Source organism: Cavia porcellus, unplaced genomic scaffold (assembly GCF_034190915.1).
Source record: "Cavia porcellus strain 051 isolate PalLab524CR breed Dunkin Hartley unplaced genomic scaffold, mCavPor4.1 scaffold_16, whole genome shotgun sequence".
NCBI classification, from domain to species: Eukaryota; Metazoa; Chordata; class Mammalia; order Rodentia; family Caviidae; genus Cavia; species Cavia porcellus.
Genome location: NW_026947499.1, coordinates 15,618,838 through 15,640,848, shown reverse-complemented (window position 1 = coordinate 15,640,848; position 22,011 = coordinate 15,618,838). Strand labels below are relative to the sequence as shown.

Sequence of the window (22,011 nt, the reverse complement as noted above, 5' to 3'; positions counted from 1 at the left end):
ATTTGGAGGTCTTCTTTAACAAAAGTAATATAAAAATTTAAGAACAACAATCAAACATAAGTATTTTTGAATGAGAGGACAAATAACACACAACAAACACTCAAAAGCTGAGAAAACCCACACACATCCAAAATTGAGAGCATAGTTTAGTTCTTATGAGTTAACATCCTAAAATACATCTATCAAACCGATTCCAAATACTTTTTGCCTGTATATTCAGATCACTCTTTCGCATGACAGTTTTGTACTATCATCATCTATGGAGTGAAAAGAAACCTAATTCAGCATATTTTCTGTGATAATTTGCTTAAGATGACTTTAAAGGGATCGGAGCCAGGGTGCTGGGAGACCCCACGGGGATATGAACACTGAGGGACACAGGACATGTGAAAATGTCAGGATATGAAAAGACAGCTGGCCTCAAGCCACTGTGGCAAGACCCTCGGGAAGTTGAGGATCAAGACCTTACGATATCTCTCTCATGTTCACCTATGCATTGAAAATTGTTTCCTTTTGAAGCTGTGCTAGGTATAATGTCTTAGCCACTTCTGGACATCCCTGTAGGGAAGGCATCTCATTTTTAGGTGGTGACTTCCCTTCTAACCTCTACCAGCTGTCCTGCTTAAAAAAAAATCGCAAGCCCCTGGGAGGAAGTGAGTAGAGGGTATAGAAAGTGGAAATATGTATAAAAATGTGCTCAGTTGTGAGATCAGTCTACATAATTGCTAACTTGAAGCTTTCCAGGGTGAGTTTGAGAGAACAAAGAGTCAAGGATGCCTCTAGAGCCCTGGGGACTGGGGCTTAGGATGTGCTGAGAACCACGAGGGTTCTGTGCTTTTTGGCTTTGGGCTTTGGATAACACTGGCTGTGGAGGATGAGGGGAGGCACAAGAATGGTTCAAGTGGATGGGTTCAATTAATTTGCCGTGGTTGTATTCCAAGTCCAGCCATCTTCACAGACTCCCTTTCTTCCTGGGACCCAGAAATAGCTGCTCATAGCTGCTCATAGATGATGGGTGAAATGGTGACTATAAGTCCTTGGGACTCAAAATTCCTGCTTGTACGCTTACTAGCTTTATGACCTTGAATCAATGCTCACACTGCTCTGAGCTCCATGTCTTTTAATTGTGAAATGGAAGCAATGACAATGTACCCAGTTTATATAGGATCGTTGTAAGTATCAAGTAACATAATTCAAACACAGGACTGGCCCATCAATGCTGGTATTATTATTACTACTCCCGTCCAGCGTGGCCTTTTTTTGCCACCAGTGTCCAGAAAAGAGATACTGTCCCTTGAATGTGATGTCAAGAAAAGGCCGAGATTATCTTTCTTCGTCCATAACTAGAAGAAGTAATTCCCTGACCCAGTCATGGTGTACAGAATAAGAGAAGAATAATTGTATCTATCATGGCCTCACATGGTATTAAGAAGGCTGCAGGTTTGTCTTTATACAGAAAAGAAAAATTTCTCTGAAAGGAGATAGATGATAAAAGTACAGTTCCTGTTATTCTCTTATTTTTTGAAAATGGGAAATGGGTCCTTTCAAGCAGTGGGGTTCCTGCTGGGTCCCAACTGACAAACCAGTTTCTGGAAAGGCGGGTGCCCTTTCTCAGAATCTCCAAGAATTTGGGAGAACTGATCTTTCCCACTCCCTGATTTTGCTGCTGGAGAGGGGGGTGAGTATCCAGTGTATCCTTATCTCCCACACACCTACCACTAGTTCAGCACGTAAAACACGTTCAGTAAACATGCTCACTGAATGTGCAAATGAGAGCCTGGGATACCAGTCTGAAAAGGTAAAAATAGTCAAAGGAAATGATCGCAAAGATCAAAGAGAAACCTTGTGGTAGTTTTTTAGTTTTTGTTTGTATCCTTTTTATAACCAACACTTCAGGAGCATCACTGATGTGACCCGTGACTGAGCTAAGCATTTTGTCTGTCTTTATGTTTAACACCCCTCCACACACATGCACACACTTAGAAAGTTGTGCGTCGCAAAGGCAGTGTGGTCTCATGGTCAGAAGCGTGGGCTTTCGAAGTGATAAGATCCTGGGTCTAGCACTTTCTAGCTTGTGATTTTGATCAGCTTACTTCCTGTCTTAGGGAGTTTCTTTATCTACAAAATGGGAATAACAATACACAGTGGCCATCTTTTTGCTTGGAATTTTGCTTTCTGACATTTTTATTATCCACAGTCAACTGTGGTCCAGAAATCAAAAAAAGACTATTTCAGGAATTGACAATTGGTAATTTTTTTTTTTGACAATTGGTAATTTTTAAATTGTGTTACTGAGTACCGTCATGAAATCCAATGTTTTACTGCTCAGTTCTGCCTAGGACTTGAATCATTCCTTTTCACCGTGTATCCATTAGTCACTTAGTAAGTATCAGAGTTATTAGATGGACTTTTGCAGTTATATCACAAGTGTTCAATTAACCCTTATTTCACAAAATAGCAGCTCTAAACCTCTGGCAATTGGGATATGCCAAAGGAAAGCTGGAAAGTGTTTCCATGGTATGTACAGGTAGCAGATACCTCACATGGTCACAGAATGTTCTTTGGCAGAAAAGGAAACTTGGGAATTGATCTCAGTGGTATAAAGTATTCATTGAAAAGCTTTGGACCTGGAGATTCTATGTCACTCCAGAAACAATCAACCAATAGCAAATGCTGGAGAGGCTGTCGGGGAAAAGGAACTCTTCTTTACTGTTGGTGGGAGTGTAGACTGGTGCAACCTCTATGGAAATCAGCCATGGAGATTCCTCAAAAAGCTAGGATTAGAAGTCCGTTTGACCCAGCTATTCCCCTTCTTGGGTAGCTTCCTGGAAGAATTAAAAACATCATATCTCAGCCATACATCTGAACTATGTTTATAGCAGCACAATTTGTAATGGCTAAATCTTGGAAACAACCCAAATACTCATCAATCATGGAATGGATAAAAACGATGAGGACTTTTTGTACAATGAAGTACCACTCCACCACAAAGCAGGATAAACTTGAGACTTTTACAGGTCACTGGATGCAACTTGATGTTTACAGGTAATGGATGCAAACTCTAAGTGGAATAAATCAGACTCACAAGTGCAAACATTGGATTGTCTCCCTGGTGTGAGAAACTGAAAGAGTAATAAGGTCTAACATGTGCAACAGATATTGCAAAATGGGAAAAAAATTGTTCCAAAGGAAAAAGGAACTAGGATGAGGGAAAGGAAGGGAAAAGGAAAAAGGCAGGATAGTTATACTGTTACTAGTGTCTCCTAGTTCATTGAAAAGGTTTGTGCTAATATTGATTGGAGAATTTTTTGTGACCACATCTTTTAGTCCAAGTAGCTACTTTAAAGATAATAATATGCCAGTCATTAACTATTGTTATACTCCTATTATTTTGTTATGAAATTTTGTTTTACTTTTTTCCTATATAGATAGATAGATAGATAGATAGATAGATAGAGATAGATAGATAGATAGATAGATAGATAGATAGATAGATAGAGATAGATAGATACGCATAAAGAGAGATTTGGAGAGGAAAAGGAATCCTTAACTCTCCAGTGGCATTCCCTACCAAGTTTCTCCATTTGCTCAAGAGTCCCATGTTTGTGGGCAGCATTAAACTTCCACTTAATATCCAGTCTGGCAAACTGCCTCTTTCTCTGTTTCTTGAGAAAACTCAGAACATGCCTAATTACAGCCCAAGGATCTAGCTACACATGGCTAGATGACTTATAATCACAAAATCTAAGTTCCAGTGGTAAATATGTTTTCTCTGTTCTTTCCCAGAGTTGCCTCTTGCACTTGGAAACAATTTAACCCAATCCTGGCTAACACTCGTGCCTGGCCTTGCTAAAACAGAGACTAAGGACACAAGATCATCAGTACACAGTCAGTCACTGGAACAGGGTCCATGATCAACAAATATATTAAGAGAATTCACAGCTCCTGGGGCTGAGTCTCTTCCTTTCCAGTAACTAGTTACACAAGGGCTCACTCAGAGGGGGATGCTAAAGATAAACTTGTGGTACTCCTTGGTTACTCCAGCCAGTCATCTGGTAATTGTTCACTCATGTTCTTAAGGAAAATCAGCAAGAGAAATCTCACTCTCCTGTAAAATGACTCTAGGTGTAAAACTGGGTAGCCATAGTGTATGGTGCTTCTTTGATGGGTGAGATGTGTTAGATTCTTCCAATGAATCCTCTTCAATTTTCACAGTGGGCCTGAAAGAAAGTTACTTCCTCACATTCTACAGTTGATAAAATTGAAGTTTGTAGATAGGAGATACAGGATCGTAGAGGAGTTACTTTGCTGGATTGTACAAATTATCGGATTCCACGCACACTGTATGAGGTACAAAGTATTATGAGTCATAAGTACCATACAAAGTATCATCGGAAGCAGAGTAGGAAGTTCCTTCCCATTAATTTTGATTTGTCAATGGATGTGAAGAAAAAATAACTATTCCATCTAGCTTATAGCATGAGAGCACCATGCAATGGCATTTACAAATATATAAAGTGTTTGAAAAATGTAAAATACTATATAAATGGAAATTGTTAATTAATAATAATTATTAAGTGTTAATTAATAATTGTTAATTGTCCAGACAATAAGACAGCATCACAGTTAAAGAACATGAGGCATGGGATCAAATGGCACAGTTTGATGAGACTGTGACCTGTTGAGGTTATGTTTCCTTATCTGTGAAACAGAGATATGGATCCTCTTGTCTTTCTGGCCACTGTGAGGCTTTAATGAATTAATACATATAAAACGCTGAATATAATCACCACCATGTACTGCTGTCATTCTTAGTATCAATAACTCTATTAGTCTTAGTTTTCTTTGGAAAGAAATAATTCCTCGTGTCCATCACTCAAAAATGCAGTATACTGTACCAATTTTTCTTCAGGTAAAATCAATCATTTTAAAATTTAAAACCGACAGGACATAACTGGGAAAAGATGTGGCAAGAGACAGTTAGGCTCCCTGAAGGGACCCCTCCCTTCTGCTTTCTGCCATGGCCCCTGACTCTGGGGGCTTCAGGCAAGACACCATCGACACTGTGCTCTGCATTCCAGAGCCCTGCAGCACTTTCAACTTTCAGAACCTTCCAGCGCCCTGCAGCCCATACACAGAGCCAGCAAGAGCTTCTGGATGCACGACACCTGTCCCTGAGTTGCCTGAAGAGATAGTGAAATTCCCCTTAGCATGGCACTCTGAGAATCGGCAGTGAGCAGGCTGGCCCTTCAGCCCCTTCCATCCTTGAGATGGATCAAGAATGTACTGGTTTTATCTTCACCAAGAATGTCTCCCTTTGATCTTCTAGATGCCACCACGTAGCCAACTCCTCTCACACCCATTGATTCAAGTATATATTGTATACTTAGTTTGTAGCAAATCTTGGGCTAAATGCATTTCCACACATGTAAAGCCAAATTCCTTATTTTTAAAATCACTTCTCCAAGGTGTCTAGCACAGTGTCTATTAACACTGCTACGTAAATAAAGTATTGGGCATCAGTTATGTCCTGAGCCCAGAGTTCTTTTGCTGTGAGTATGGAGATAAATAACACAAAACCCTGTGGCCAAATATATACATTAGCACACTAATTAACAGGTTCCAGCATTGTTCCTCTATTGACATTTCTATTCATCAGCTTCATGGTTTACGTATTTAACAGTAATTACCAGAACTGGTTAGCCTCTGACTAGTTTCTTGAGCCTTGAGCAAGTTACATCACTTTTCTGAGGCTTTGTTTTCTCATCAGGAAACTGTGTGGCTGTGGGGAAAGGGGATCCTATGAGGAATAGTAAATGAAACATGGAATACAAATAGCATGGCACCAACATGCTGCAGCAAACAGAGTAGCATGCCTTTCCCTAAAGATCATCATATAGCATACATACTACTGCCTCCCTTTTCTGCACCAGTGACAGACATCATTAATTGATCAAAGCACTCTGCTACTGATCTCAGGCATAATCCGGCAATCACTGCCTATTAATTGTAGCTGCTGACCTTCTCTGGAACTCTGCCCTCCCTCACTCTCATTCAGCTACCTAGCTCTGTAGTGTGGCTGGCATTCTAAGATAGTTTCTCCATTCTCTGAACATTTGTCTTCAGTAGTGAGCATAAACTCCTTAGAGACTGATCTACATGAGTCTTAGACTCTAATACATGAAGAGGTGCCCCCGCTAACCATAGATGCCAACCGAGGCTCTGATCAGCACATCTGCTGATTTTCAGAGTGTTTTTAGGCAAGTGAAGCCCCCTCCCCGCCCCCGCAGGTGATATATGGTAGGACATGGGGGTTGAAAACCAGCCTACAGGTATCTTACAAGCTTCGCCACCCACTTCCTGGCTATATTCCCTTGGGAAAGTCATATCCCATCCATACACCTCAACTTCCTCGTCTGTAAATTGGAGATAATAACAGTACCCATCTCAAAAGCTTGAGGCGCTTACAGGAGATATTGCACTGAAAAGGGTTAATGTTTTGAGGTATTGATCTGTGAAGATTTTTTCCCCCGTATATTTTTGCCTTTCTTTTCTTACCATTTAAGCAGGCAATCAGTTCTATCCACCCTCATTGCCTCAGGGAGGCATGTGTCAGGTTTGAAGCAGGGAGAACACGAGAGTGTTTTAGCTTTTGCTTTATGGAAAAGTCAAAGTCCTTAAGGGAAGGATATATATGCGTTTAGGAAAGAATCTTGAAGAAATACAAAAGAAGGAAGAGTTCCCTGAGTAGAAAGAGATTGCCTGTATGTCTGGGGAGCAGAGAGGGAGAGAAAGACAGAGGCAGAGACAGATAGACAACAAAAGGGACAGAGAGACAGAGATAGAGAGACCGATAAGAACAGAAAGGTGCCACATGAGCAAGGATGATGGATGTTTCCATGGTTACACGTGTGGACTGGTAGCAATGGCCAAAGCTCTGTCAAACTGGGGCAGGCCTGTGCTAGTAAAATAACCACTCTGGGCCTGTGTTCTCATATGCAAAGTAAGAGATACTTTCCAATCAATCACTCAAAAAGCAAATGTAAGGAAGTTATATGGCTGGTATAGTCCTAGTGCTTAACAAATGTCTATCTATTCCCCCTAACACTTAACACATTGGTAATTCAATTCGTATCCCTCTGGGGTGCCATCTCTGAGTTTAGCTCTGGTCAAGAACACATACAGTTAACTAATAACATCTCTTGTCACCTTGTCTAGAAGGGTTACTCCTCTTCATGGATGGCTTGATAATCCTCTTTCTGGGAAAGCACTTTTCTGGCTGGACTGCTGATGCTCTTTGAGTGATTTCCCAGTGCAGGAAGGAACCATCAATCACCCAGCAACACCCCCCACCCCCAGCTCCAGGAGGGCAGCCTCACCTCCAGGCAGATCCTTCCTCTTTCAGCTGAACCCTCTCTTGAGTAGTGCTTCCACTACAGAGAACATGCAGTCATCTGAAAGAAGGAGAGTGGTTGGACCTCCCCAGTGATGCTCTGCGCTCTGGGACTTTGAGTCACAGTAAAGTTTCACATGGCAGCAAGCAGAGCTGGGCTGTAGTCCAAACTGTGTTCTTACAAGGTGGTAATTCTGGCCAAATCGCCTCAACACTGAGTTTCACATTCACTGTCTTTAAAATGGGGACCATGATACCTACTGCAGTATGTAGAGCTGAGGTGAAGTTTTAGTGAAAGAACATCTATTAATTGCATGACACGGAGCTCAGTTTATGACTAAAAGGCATCTAAAATTGCATGACATTACTAATAACTTGCATGTCCTTGAGCATGCATTTTATCTACTGTGACTTCAATTTTCTTTTTGACAATATTAACTTCTTCTCTGTTACCTAATTGTTAGGTATTTATAAGCCTGACTCCTACACCACAGTATGAGCAAACTGAGAACAGAGACATTTTATTGATAAATTTTGCATACAGTAGAAGCTGGATGCTGGATAAAGTCATGGCTGAACCATCAGAAAGCAGATGTGAAATCTGTTTGAGGAAATTTTTAAAAAGAATCATCGTTATTGTTGTGGTTCTTTGTTTTTGAGATGAATGAAATATGTAATCACGTAAATTTCCATGGTGGAAAAAATCTTGGCGCATGAAAGCAAATCTAAAATGGCCATTAAGTGTCCTGGAAAAAGGGTTGGGAGATCAACTTCAGTCAGCTTTATGTCTGGTAGTCTTAAAAAGGAGCTATCTGAAAAGCTACTTCTTATCATCAGTTATGTAAAAAAAAAAAGTTACTTTACCATAAATATAGTATCATGAAGCAGTGAAAAAGAACACAAAATAGATGCTTAATAAATGTTTGGATGGATGGATAGACAGACAGTAGGTGGATGGATGGATGGATGGATGGATGGATGGCAAAGAAAACAGAGAATGGATAAAGGAATGAATGACTGGAGAATACATAAATGGTTTGATGAAATTATGAATGTGGGAATGAGTTAACTAGTGGCTCCTTGATCAGTAGATGGATAAAGGGGACAATGGATCAAGGGATAGATGGGTGGGTGGATGGATGGAAGAGTAAGTGGTGGATAAATCAGTAGAAGCAGGAAAGGATCACAAGTAAATGTATGACAAATGGATGAAGGGGTCGATTAAGGACCATTTTTGCCAAAAACATGAAAGTGCTATGGACATGGAAGAGGACTATCATTTTATAACGACTGCACCTGTGCAGCTCAGCGTGAGGTAAACGTTGCAATCACAAGTCTCGAATTTCTCACTCAAGACTTGTTTCCTTGGTTCTTTGTCTTTTGAAGGGATGCCTGTTCTAGGGAGGCTACTACAGTAGCACAGCATCCAACTGGCAAGTCCCAAAATAGAACCACTGGACAGTGCCAGCAGACAGCCATCCTGAACCGTGTTCTTTGCCCTGTACCACTGCGACACTAAGAGGGATGAGCCACTTACTGGCAGGCACAGAGAACTTATCAGGAGCTTCCTTGCTTCTGTATGGTGCTGTGATTTCTCTGACTCTCTTTCCTATGTTGGGAGAATAGCAGAACAGGTATTCCCAATGAGACTAAGAGTTACCGGTACAGGATTCAAATTGTAGCTCTGATATTACCTTGCTGTGTGAGTTTAGGCAAATTAGTTACCTCTGTGATCCACAAAATGGGAATCATCATTGTATCAAAATAACTCCAAGGGGAGTTGAGTACAAGTAAGGCACTGTAATTAGTGTTGGGCAGGTAGAACTGATTAGTAGTTATTGTTAATCCTTTTTATAGATGAAGAAAATGTAAAAATAATATTCATGAGATCACTGAGGCAGAGAACTGAATTCTGAGGGTGAAGAGATCTTGGTTCCTATTTACATCAGGCAAACATCTTTCCCCTAAAGCTTACTTTTTCCATATGCATACTAGAGAATAGAGCCCATGGGTTCTAAAGTTAGGGATTCGATCAAGGTATAATCTCAGTGTCTTCTTATGCTCCATCAAGGTGACCATCACCATCAAAGTGATTGTCTTTTGAGCATGAATGTAAATTACCAAAGGCAACTGTTTCAAATATTCAAGTCCTAACAGGAATCAACAATTCCTGTTAAAGATTTAGGTCCCCACAGATGGAGACTGAGCTCAGGCTGATTTGCCAAGGTCACGTAGTTCACAGTGTGTGGAGCACTCGTCACAGATCAAGCATCCCTCTAACTGCACAGCCTCCCTCCCCTTGCATGTAGGTAGCACTGGTTGGAGGATGAGAGCTGATGCTTTCCAGAGGGTAGAGGACCGGAGGTGTGGGGACTGTGTAAAGCCCAGGGCTGCCCAGGAAGTAGAAGGCAACACCACTCTCTGAACCAGAGAGGGTGCAGTAAACAAGCAGTCCCTATGTCGGGAGCTCTGAGACCCCAGGCTCCAGGTCTCACGTCCAAACCACCACTGGGGTTTTGAGGGTTTTGAGTGGTTTATTAAAATGAAACATAACAAGCATCGCTCCAGGGTGGAGCACTCACCCAGTGTTCTGGAGTGTGGGTGGGTGCTGCCAGTACACAGCAATCATATTAGTTTGTCTTTCCTAGCACCCACTCTGAAATAAACCCATTGTCAGTGGTATGAATCAAGTGTGAGACATCAGCCAAATGACTCCCTACTCTGGGTTGGATTCCTTCTGTCAAAGGAAGACTCAGGGAAGGTAGGACTCGAATATGCTTAAGACCACCCCAACGCGCCTAGTAACCAAGATGTCCTTTCTTTTGAGAGAAACATATAGTCAGGACTTTTCATTCCCGATGGAAAAAAAGGTTCCCTGACTCAGTTTTCATGCTTAAGTTTAGGACCGAGTTCCCCTCAATCTGGTCTACCTGGGATGAGATCCATGGTGTCTCCTCCTAAGGTTCTTTAGGAATCCCTGATGGTCCTACCATTCTTACCAGTTAGATGACAGCAGTTTGCAGACAGACCACCATGGGAAGGTGAGATGGGGATGATGGTGTCTCATCCTTCCTGCGACAAGTGACAGTCCTCATGATAAACATGGCCTTGAGCCCACCCCGCACTACTGCTCAGATACCAGCCTCTGCTCTGGAAGTGGGCTGAGCTCCAGAATCCCTGTCACCTGGTCAGTGGAAGAGAAGCAGGGTGGGGAAGTTGGCCAAACAAAAACCCCTTATCTTCTAGAAGCCCTGAAATCCGATCCCAGAAACAGCCAGAGCTGTTCACCTGCTCTGCCAGGCACAGGCGGGGGCAGATGGCCATCTCAGGATCCCCACCCCAGCCTTCGGGCAGCATATGCCACGGAAGGCCCTTACAGGGCAGGATGCCGTCTCTCACGGTGGGGGAAGGGACGGCAAGACAGAGCAGGTGTCTGATCACCTGCCTGCCACAGAGAAGTGCAAACACAAGCCATGAGGTACAGCAAGGGCCACTTTGCTGAACCCAGAGCTTGCCGAGGCTGACTCAGGAGATAGACCTCGAGCATCTTTCTCCTTGAGGATTTCCACCCCCTCATCTGCAAATTGAGGAGCTGAGTTAGATGAATGGGCCCATAGTGTTTGGCTCTCATATTTCTCTCAGTTGGAAAATCTGAGAATGAAACCCCAGTATGTATTTATTTATAAATTAGAGACACAGTCTGTTGGCTCAATATTTTAGTATTCACATGACAAAAAAACACCCCCTTCAGACTTCCACATGCAAGATAAGGGAATTGGAAGATCTCTAAAGTCCCCTTAGCCTCTGTTTTCTTACTGTAATTCAATAACTCTCTGAATTTCCTTATCTGTATAAATTGTTTATGGCTGTATTATCTTCACTGATTATTCACCCAACAAACCATGAGCCATGATACTAGGTGCTAGATAGTGCAAAGAATGGAACAAAGAGTTCCCAGCCTCAGTAATTCAAACGGTTCTCCCATGGATCAAAGAAAATAACATTGCTGTGTCTGAGTATGGGGAAATGTGCCAGTGAGGTTTACATTAGTATAGCAGATACTTAGTCAACTTTTAAAGAGAAAAGCCTTATTTTGGCTCACGATTTTGTGGCTCTAGTCCATGGTCTGTTGCCCATTGCTTTGGGTCTGTGACAGCAGAGGATGATGGGAGTGCATGGGCAGGAAGTAAAAAGGAAGAGGCGGGGCCACACTGCCCTGCAGGGACACACCCAGGTGACTGGAAGACGTCGTAGCCAACCTCATCTCTTAAACTTTCCTCGGCCTCCCGATAGCATCACAGTGGAGACCAAGACTTTGAGTCACAGGACTCTGGGAGGTGATTGTGTCCAAATGATGGTAGCAATTCCAGATGGTTCCACTTGTTAGGTGTGAAAGTGGTTAGCTGAAGTGGACACACTACTCTCCATGTATTCAGCCAACGTCTGTTTGCCTCCCCCACCCCATACCATGTATCAGGTGAAAGAAATGTAACAGTGAGCATACAGACACAGTTCCTGTCTTCTGGGTGCTTAATCCATAAGGAAAGACTTGAGGGCACAAATCAGTATAAGTTACAGACATATTGAGAACAGAGAAATAAGGAAATCTTTCATGAAGGGTGTGACATAATATGCAGGCTTATGGAAGAAGTCGCCAAAGAATCAGCTTTTCAGCTGAGATCTGAAAGTAGAATGGGTATAAGTTAGGGACCAGGGGAAGGGAGAGATAGAGGGAGTGAGGGAGGGAGAGAGAGAGAGAAAGAGAGAGAGCTCTTCTGGTAGTATGTGCAAAGGTCCTGTGGCAAGAAGGAACATGCAAAGTTTGAGTAACTAAAAGGAAGATAAGAAAGACAGAGAGGAGGAAGAAGGACATTTTTATAGATGATCTTAAGGAAGTGGCAGGGACAGGACTATAAAGAAATGTACTGGCCTCATCAGGGAGTCAGGTATGCTAACAACCATAGGAAAGCAATGAAAGATTTTAGATGGGGAGGGGGAAGGTTCATAGGCTCTGATTTGATTTTCAAAGAGGTTCTTCTGGTCTTTGTGGAGAATGGATACAGCGGGGCTGAGGATAGAGGATGGCAGTGTCACTGTGAGTGGTAGAAGATGGCCTTATGACAATGGCAAGTGCCTAAGCTGACCGGATATAAAACAGGATGAGTAAACAGAACAAAAACATCCACAGCCTTACAGTGCAGACCACAGTCACAGGAACTCCAGCCAATAGGAAAGAACACATTTGCAACTAGCACACCTGAATTCAGTGCCTGGCTTCATCACTCTCAAGCTGTGTGACCCTGACTAAATCCCATCCCACCTCGCTGGACCCAGCTTTTCCTCTTTTGCAAGGTGGACTTTGCCATAACATAGGTTCAGAGCTCTGGGTTTGCATCTGATTCTGACTCTTTAACACTCAGACATTCATGAACAGGTGATTTCTATTCGCCTGGTGCAAAATAGGGTCCTGAAGATGCCTCTCTAGAGCTGTCGGCATAGGACTGGACACACTGTATCATGGAGCACGGCACACACATCTCATCCCCCAGGTGGGCGCACACACACCATGAAGACACACATTCCAGTCCCACACGGCTCTGGTTTGCCTGCAGGAATATAACTGCCTCATAAAATTCCAGCTCACTTGCCTAAGCTTAACTTTTAATGAAGCCAGGGAACAGTGATCCATCGGCTTTCCTGCTCAGTGATTTCGGTCAGCGGGATCTCAGTCTTGGGAACCCAGCAACTGGGGGAGTCTCTGCATGAGAATCACTTGCGTCCAGAGGATCTTAATATTTGTTTTGAGCAGACACATGCAGATGTGAATTGCTTAATAACTGTTTTAGGGTTCAGCATTGTTCCTGTATTTGGTTTGGCTTTGTTTCGATGACATCTTAATTCAATGTTTGATTTCACGGAGCTCCGCACACAGGCTGTGGTATATGGAATCTCCCTCAGCAAAATTTCAAATGGGAAGTGGAGGGGGAGAGAAAGAGACACACGGAGAACAAGACAGCAGGAACAGACCTGGGCTCCCAGGGAGCGCAGGGCTTACACAGGGGAGCCTAGGTCTGCGCGTGTGTGTGTGTGTGTGTGTGTGTGTGTGTGTGTGTGTGTGGACGGGAAGGGTGGATCGAACTCTCGCTGCTGCCATGGGAACAAAATTTACCACTGCGATTTGGAAGTCTAAACAGTATCTTCTTCAACTTCCTAATCTGATGGATCGTGATCAGAGAGACTGTAAATTTCAAGCTTGTCCATAACACCTAGAGGAGCCCAGCTGAGTTACTGCTGCGGCTGTTCAAAGTCATTCCTGACAGTCCTGGAGTCAGGAGGGAGGATTCTAGAGGAGTAGATCAGACCCGGGACCCTGCCTAAGAGGACAGGAGCCCCCTGGGAGCTTAGGAGCCAGGGGCCTGGGAAGTCCTTAACAAGCTTACAAGACCTGGTAGGACCTATTTGCCACCCCCATCTTGGGAGTCCCCTTTAGCCTCTCCTCTCTCATTCATATTGCTTTAGCTATCTTGTCTTCCTTTCTGTCCCCAAATACAACAAGCTCATTTCTACCTCAGGACCTTTGCATTTGTTGTTCCCTCCACCTCAAACACATTCCCCCCAGTTATCTCACAGCTTGCTCCCTCACTTTACCCAGGTCCTGACCGCTCCATCAAAGCAGCCCCTTCCTTTAGCCTGAGTTCCTTCCCCCTGACTTATTCTTCTTTAAAGCTCTTATTGCCATCAGCTATTTTTGTGCTTAGGTACTTATTTATTTGTTTCTCCATTGTCTTTTCCCTCCACAAGAGCAGGGCCAGCCTGACCACTATTAGCTGCTATGTTGAGCAATATCTTGATGGAAATGTAGAGAGTGAATGAATGAAAATACAGCTTAATGTTTTAAAGTAAATGCAGCTTTTTCCACTTCTTGCATTCATTATCCCCCTGCGGTTAATTTTATCTTGGGCATTTGTGGGCTAAGTGCAATCCCCCTGTCGTCAATGGCTGCTCAAGAATACGGATTGAGATTGAATTACAGATTTGCTGTAGCTACACCATGAAAGAGGAGATACTGATGGCCCACACCAGAGACTGCATCCCTGAGCCAATGACAAGAAAGTTAGAAATTTTATATTATACGGGCTATTACTCTTCAAATGCCCTTTCATTAGCAGAAAATGCCCCCTCCGCCCAGGTGCTTTAAACTGCTTTTTCTCCTGGGGAAAGAAATGATCTTGGAAGCCCCTCTGCTTATTCATTGCATTGGGAGTTAAAATTGATGAAAGAGAAGAATCATACCCATTTTACAGGTCAGATAATTAAATCATACCCATTTACAGGTCACACTGTGGATAAGTAAGGACTCCCTGCCTCACTGAGGGTCTCTCCCTTCGCTATTTTTCTGCATTTCCTTGTCTTTATTTCTCCTGGAACTGTAGTGCTTCAGACTGATGTCATAATGCACCTATTTTGTTTATCTTTGCTGCTAACTCCAAAGCCTTCAAAGGAATGAGATACATTTCATTCATCTTTTCCTCGTGGCTAGACCTGAAACGTAGTAATAGTTAAAACCTTAGCCCATTATTAGTAACAAGAACTGACCTTGATGGAGCCCTGCCTGTGTGTCAGATGGTGCTATTCATGAATTAGCTCACTCAGTCCTCTCAGAACCTCTTGAGCCAGGTTGCCACTGTCAGGTCATTTTATGGACGTGAGAACTGAGACTGAGAAGATCATTTGCCAAAATTATCATACCCAGTTTTCGCTTGCAAACAGTGAGACTGGTATTAGTTTGCCATGGGACTCCTGCCTCTGCAGAGGCCCAGGGCTATTTGGGAACCTCCAAAATTACTCAAAAATGAAACCAAAGCATTGGAAAAGCTGAGAGGCAACAGCTTGAGCATCACAAGTGAACACCACAGCCCAGACAGCAGGGCGCTGATCATCCCTCCCTGTGCAACCCCTGGGTGGCCTGTGATTCAGCAATAAGGGCACCTACTTTATGGAAGTCTTGGTCCATACCAAGCACCAGGCCGTCTTTTGTTTTGTCTTTTTTTTTTTTTAACTTTTTATCGGTACCAAGGATCAAACCGACCGCCTGCTTGCAAGGCAGGTGCTGCTTGGTGTTAACTGCTGAGCTAAATCCCCAGCCCACATCGTGCTGTCTTATATCAATGATCCATTCATTCTTTAATACAACCCCACGGGAAGAGTATTTCACAGATGGGTAAACTAAGGCCCAAAGAGTTCAAGTGACAAACAATTGCTCCTGCTAGGAAATGACAGAGGATCTGAGGCTAAACAGAGCTGGCTGTGGGAGCCCAAGCTCTCTTCACCATTCTGTTTTCCTCATCATAGAAATACACCTCCGAGGAAGTCTTGGTGAAAAGGTATTAGAGAGCTCCAGTTTTGCTAAGCTCTCGTGAATTCTTCTACCTTCCAGGAAGGTAAATGCAGCTGCTATGAAAGAAAGAATATTTTTAAATTTTATTGCACTGCTGCTGCAGCAATCCTGAAGTGTAGAAGACACACGACCCAGGCTTCTTTCCTCATGGCGGGAGTTAGGATTTTAGGGCTGTGTCCTCTTTTTGGTGGTGCAGAGACTCACCAGTTTGGAAAGCCCTTTCAGGTGGTGTTGACTCCAACCTCCTGCCCCACTACCACACCAGCTAATGTCTATGCACTGAGTCGGACAGACGTCTCTATCTAGGGAGCCTCATTCTGACACTAGGGAGAGGCGAATCTATTTGTAGCATGTTTGTTGTTCAGCTACATTGATCAGAATCTTCTGCATATATGTCAGCGCTCAACAGGGGCTGAGAGAGTGCTAATCTGTTGTTGGCTTTGGACCTGTTTATTCATTCAATCAATGTACCTAACATCCACCGAACATCTCCTACATCCTGGTTCTCTATGAGAGCATGTCTGCTGAGGGGAACACAGAACACCAAAATGACCCCTTCGTCGACCCCTATAGCCCATTCAACAGATTTTATCTTTCGGATATGGAGAAAGGTTTGACCCAGACAAGAAGGCTCTCTCTCTTCCAGAAAAATGTGGTCCTTCGTCTCCAGGTCAAGCACTGTCTGTGACCCTCAGAACATTGGCTCTTAACCACAGGCTGTCGGAAAAGTGCCTTCCAACTGTCCCTCACTCTGTTCCCCAGGACAGAGTCAGCACAAATGTACTAACTGAGCTCTTGGCACTGAGGGGAGTCTCAAATTAAATGGTTCAAAGGCATTATTTTCTCCCTTACAATTTGGCCATCTTTCCCGTGGTGCAGTAAAATCTCCAGTGCTTGGAATTTATGATCCTTGAGACAAGGACTGGGCTGAAGTCTGCTTCTGGACTATTCTGCATAGAAAAGATTTTCGAAGAAAATTAATAGCTTGCCAAAAGAATTGTAAAGAGAACGCTTACTCCATTTAAGGGGGTCACTGTTCTAACCCTTTAAAAACCCTCATGTATCTGTAAACAATTCATATGCTAATTTCAAATGATTTTTACATGTTCAATAAGGCTCTAGCTACAAGTATTGGTCGATATGATTATTATGCTTTGAGCTGGCTTCAAACACTAGGTTTTTACTGAGCCAAACTTCTTAGGTACAAACTTTTCTAAGCCAAGCAATTAACAAAGGAAATTAAGTTAACACCAAGCAGCATGAGTACTCTTCTTTGGTGATGATAGAAGAGGTCTCTCTACACTTCAGGTATCTTATAATTCATGTTTGGCTTTCATCCAGCTGATGCAGGGTAAGGTTTGGCTATGATAACCCACAGCCCATTTGCATGGGATAATCTCTGCTAGCTTTTTCCATCCTGAAATCATTCCTAAAACAATTCTTTTATAAAGACTTCTTCATATGTGTTATAAATTATACAGTCGCTGTAGGTTTGATAACATAAATTAAAGTTGTGATTTCACAAGGAGTTGGCACTTTTATTTGACTGGCAAAACCTGGTCTTCCTTATACAAACCAAAAGAACAGTCCATCAGGATATTGTGCCAATCAATTCAGAATCAGACATCTCTTCATGGTGCCCCTGCCCCTAACTAGATGAGAAAGCAGTTAACTTTTCCGGAGTTCCATCCTCCAATCTACCCCATGCATCAATTCCATCTCAATGTACTAGCTTGTCAGGAGTTGAAATCCTGAAATGTTCACTGTCAGCATTATTGGAAAGAGAAATGGGGTAGACAGAAAAAGCACAATGCCAGAGGAGCTGTGGACCTTCTTCTTTGTTACAGGAACTATGTCTATTAAACAGGCACCCCACCCTCCCAGGGTAGAAAGTGCTTGAACGGACTCAATTGTCACAGCACCATCTGTCTCCTGGAGTAAATGTTATTACTTCTGTTCTCAAGCTGACCAGAGAGGTAAAGCCACAAGCTCAGGATGCTCGGTAAACCGGCTGAGTTCCAGGTTGTCTTCCCCTAAAGTCAGCCCTTAACCGATCGATCGATATGATATACTGTCTCCTACTTTGCTCCACTGTTCTGACATTTGAGTCAGACATCTGCTTGGAATTTGATCCATTGTAAAGGTATTGCCTCATCAAGTATGCCTCACAGAGGGGAGAGGAAGACAGGGGAGGGTTGAGGGGGATTTGTTTGGAATGCAGTTGTATGATGTACCCATCTTGCTGTGACATCAACCAATTGCAACTACCATTCCAGTGATAAATTATCCTCAGAGAGAGACTTAAAACATCCTAGGGAAGCTCAACCAGGGAGCCTTGCTTACCTACAAACAAATATTAAGTAATGCAACCAACAGGACTGGCTAGTGGTTCTCTGGCCTCCTCCCCCACCTTCCTGCAGTTACTTGCCCTGGTCTGCTGATTGTGAGCTGAGAGACCTTTCCGATGAGACCAAATCCTCAGCTTGACTCTGAAGGAAATTACAGAGGCTCTCCTGGTCCTTTTTTTTCCTATGGACTCCTCTTTGGAAATATGAGGTTTCTACCCTTAAGTATGTATAGAACATTGGAAAGGAAGTAGAAATTGACAGTCACTGGATGAGGCTGGATTGGGTGAGAATGGAGTGATTCAGGTTTTATAACCAGTTTGTTAAAGTCAACTCAATTCCAGCCTTTTTCCTGAGGACTTGACTATAAATATTCCCTGCTCATTCTTCACCTCAAACCTAGAGAAACATCTACACATCTGAAATCTGTCCTACAGAGAGGGCACGCCTGTCACAGAAGTATTGAACAGAATCTTTCTAGCATGACATAAACAGAGGTTTTATAGCTCAGACTTTTACCTTAGGGGTTTGTGGGAGGAATGACACGCAGGGTATTAAAAAGACATCAATAGTGAAACGGTACCAGGAGAGTGTGTCTGCGTGTGTAGTATGTATCACAGATAGATTAAATGTCCCAGACAGTTTAAACTAGAAATAGTCAAAAGCTTCAGAAAGGATGAGGTTAGACAATTCATATAATTGAGACTATGACCCCCAAAAAAGGGTACCTGAGAAAGACAGACCATGAAACTACACAGCACAGTAGACATTATACATACTTTTCTGAATTTTCTTTTCTCCCTCTCAATCCCTAACGTAGATGGAAACCTGGACCAAATGCCACATTTCCAGCCTCTACAAAAATTTCCCCTAGTCCCTCCTACAAGGGCATTTTCTTTGGTCAATGCAGCACCTGCCTGGCCAACGGTAGGTGTATTCCAAACGTGGAGAGGATGCAGACAACCAGGAAGATAAAAGTGCTGACGTCAAAACTGTCTACAAAGAACCACCTCCTGAGAGCAGCACCAGCTCTTAATGACACTTGATGTTACCGATCCCCTTCCCCATTTAGCACATACTGGGGTCCCTCTCCTTCCCCTCCGCAAATATCAGCTGCTGTTTGTAGCCTGCTGCACCCCACTAGTCTGCTGTGCTTCCTGTTCATCCCCTTTCCCAACATGGGACATCCATTTTTCTAAAAAACTATACGAGCTTCTATTATACTGGGAAAAAGTTCCCCAGTATGGATCTGATTTTTCAGGTAGGACTCCTCACACCCACTGGAAAGTTCAGATTTTGTTGGAGCAGACCGAGCATTCTGCTCACAGCACTTCCCCAGGCATAATTCCAATCCATTCTTTAATTCAGTCTGCCAAGGTTAATAAATCCTCCAAGCCACCCCCCCCATCTACTGCTTCTTTTATGAATCACTCACCTAACAGTTGCAAATGATGAGTTTTCATATGGTTTTGGGTTTTTATTTTCCTGGAAGGAGGGCACAGCCTTCTTCCTCTCCTCCCCAAACTCCTCTAAATTGAATAATTTATGAAAAGAACTGGGTTTTCTCTCTTAGAATGCTTGTTTTCCCTCAGTCTCCTTTCTATCCCACACTCTGTCTTTCCTTTCTACCTTTACGTCCCCCTGCCATTATTTTTACCACTACCCAAGGATGCATTCTCACTCCTGAGTTCCAAGCAACCAGATTCTTCTTGAAAACCCCAAATGAAACTCTTTCAAGACCATCTTTATGATCTTGGAAGGCTCCTCCCTGACTCTTGAGCGTACAGTCCTGATTTTGGATGCTGGAGAGGAGAGAATCCAGCAGCAGCCAGAAAGGCTTGGAGAAAAGTGCTGTTTGGGGTGTATTTGAAGGAACAGCATATGGGCTTTTTGTCAAAATGCTCAGAGCTCGCTAGTTTCTGAGCTGAGGACAGAAATGTGCTGCCACCGCTAAACACTGTCTGAGCTGGTTCAGTTCTCATCTTCTCTTGTATAAAAATCATCCCAGCTATTTCAGATCCCTCATCCTTTTGCCCCCTGCCCTCTGAGCTACGTGATGCCAAGAAAAGTTTTTCAGTCAAGTTGTACCCCAGCTGCACCATCCATCCCAAGAAAGCAAAACCTCTCGCATACAAACTATGGGGTACATGCTGAGCACTGCCCCCTCCTCCTCCAAAGCATCTCTGACACTTCTCAGAGCTTTTTCCTCACAAGCAATTAGTTCCCCTGTTCCAGCTGGGGATTACAAGTAGTGACAGAAACAGCAGGCGCTCCGGCCCAGCTGCCTGCACCCACCCTTTAGGGTTCTGGAAAACAGGCCAGAAAGGGGAACCTTCTGGGTCTCCCCTGCTAAGAACGAGGTTATTACCTTGGCAGCGGCTTGCGAGCCGTGATACTAGCAACGATGATGCTCTCGGGACGAGGAGTGGCCACCGCTTTGAAGGTTCCTCGCCAGAACTTCTCAAAAAGCTGCTTCTCGCCCTGCTGAACGCTCGCCATAGCCAACCCAAAGGGGCCGGGGCGTCCGGGTGCTGTCCGAAGTGCTGAAACGCGGGTTCCAAACTGGGGGCACACCCGGTTCAGGGCGCTGTCCGCGCAAAGCCCAGAGGGGTGGGGTGGGAGAGACGGAGTTCCGGGCGGGGGATGGGGCGCTCCGGTCTGGGCAGGCAGCAGAGAAAGGAGGCTTGTCCGCCGGCTTTCTTCGCCTTCTGGGTCGGCTGCGGGCTCCTCTCTAAGCTTGCTGCTCCGCGCCCCGGGAAGGGAAAGGAGGGCTGGCTTTCTCGGCAGCGCCAGGAGGGAAGAGGCGACCTGGTCTGCTGTGTGTGCGTGCGCGTGTGAGCTCCGGCGCGCCCGGGTTTTGTCTCCTGCACAATGTGACGTTGGAAGAGGAGGCTGGTCGCGCGAGCTGCACTTTCCTCCCCCCTCCGCTGCCTCTCCTCCTCCCCACCCACCGCCCTCCTCCCCGGGCTCAGCCTCCCGCCGCCATCTGCATAACAAAAGCCCGCAGGTCTTGGGAGGAGACAGGGCGGGGCCTGCGCCTGTCACCAAGGCCCCGCGGCCAAGGAGTTGCAAGGCTGTCCCCTCGGAAAAGCAATCGTAGTACCCTGAGCTGGACCGGCAGGAAATTCTGCTTCCCTCCTCCAGCATCCTGGGCATTTCTCCAGCCCTTCCTGGCTTCCCCTCGGGGCTCCAGCCCCTTCCATCCCAGCCCCTTGGGGTCTGTGGATGGGGCGAGTGAAAAACTTGACCTCTAGCCTCAGGCCAAACTGCCCCCCAACGCACACTTTCTGGAAGGGATCGCCGGAGTCCTCAAAGGGGGTCTCCTGCGCTGTTCTTTGAGGCTGGGGTCCTCACCACCCAGAAGGTGCTCTTGGTGGACAATGCGTCGCCGGTTCGGCCTCTAGCCATCTGCCTAGCCCGCCTCCACCCGCGCAGCGCTACATCTGTGCCTGCAGCGCTGGAAAGGGAGTCTCTTTTGTGCCTCTCAGCCAGCCTGCTCCAAGTCCCTGCTGCCAAACGCGTCCAAAGCAAGAGTACCCTTCCCACACACCCCTTCCACTCCTAGGGGATTCGGCGACAGCCACTTTTCTTAACACAGCTTGTCTCGGGAAAGGAGGCTGTTTTGGAAAAGACAGTGCTTGAGGAGAGGTGAGGGCCCAGATCAGGGGGTTACAGGAGAACTTTTTGGTCTTTTCTCCTCCTTTCTATTTCCTTTTCCCCCTTCCCTCAGCCCCAACCTCCAGTCAACCTAATCTCAACAAGGGGGAGTTCAGGATCCCAAGTGAACTCCAGACTGAGTCTAGGTAGGTTTTCTTTTGTTTTCCCTAGGATTTTCATTTGCGGGACCCCTCAGGCCATCTCTCCCCTGGGGAATT

At 44.5% G+C, this 22,011-nt stretch overlaps 1 protein-coding gene across 1 annotated transcript in view; it reads right to left on the bottom strand.

Annotated features, from left to right (window-relative positions):
* Window positions 1-21,060, bottom strand: part of Srrm4 (serine/arginine repetitive matrix 4) — a 154,620-nt gene extending 133,560 nt beyond the window's left edge. Inside the window, exon 1 of the mRNA XM_003478301.5 lies at window positions 20,505-21,060. Within this exon, the coding sequence (XP_003478349.3) occupies window positions 20,505-20,635 (131 nt within the window). The 5' untranslated portion in view covers window positions 20,636-21,060. The remainder of the gene's footprint in view (window positions 1-20,504) is intronic.
* Window positions 21,061-22,011: the final 951 nt, after the last annotated feature.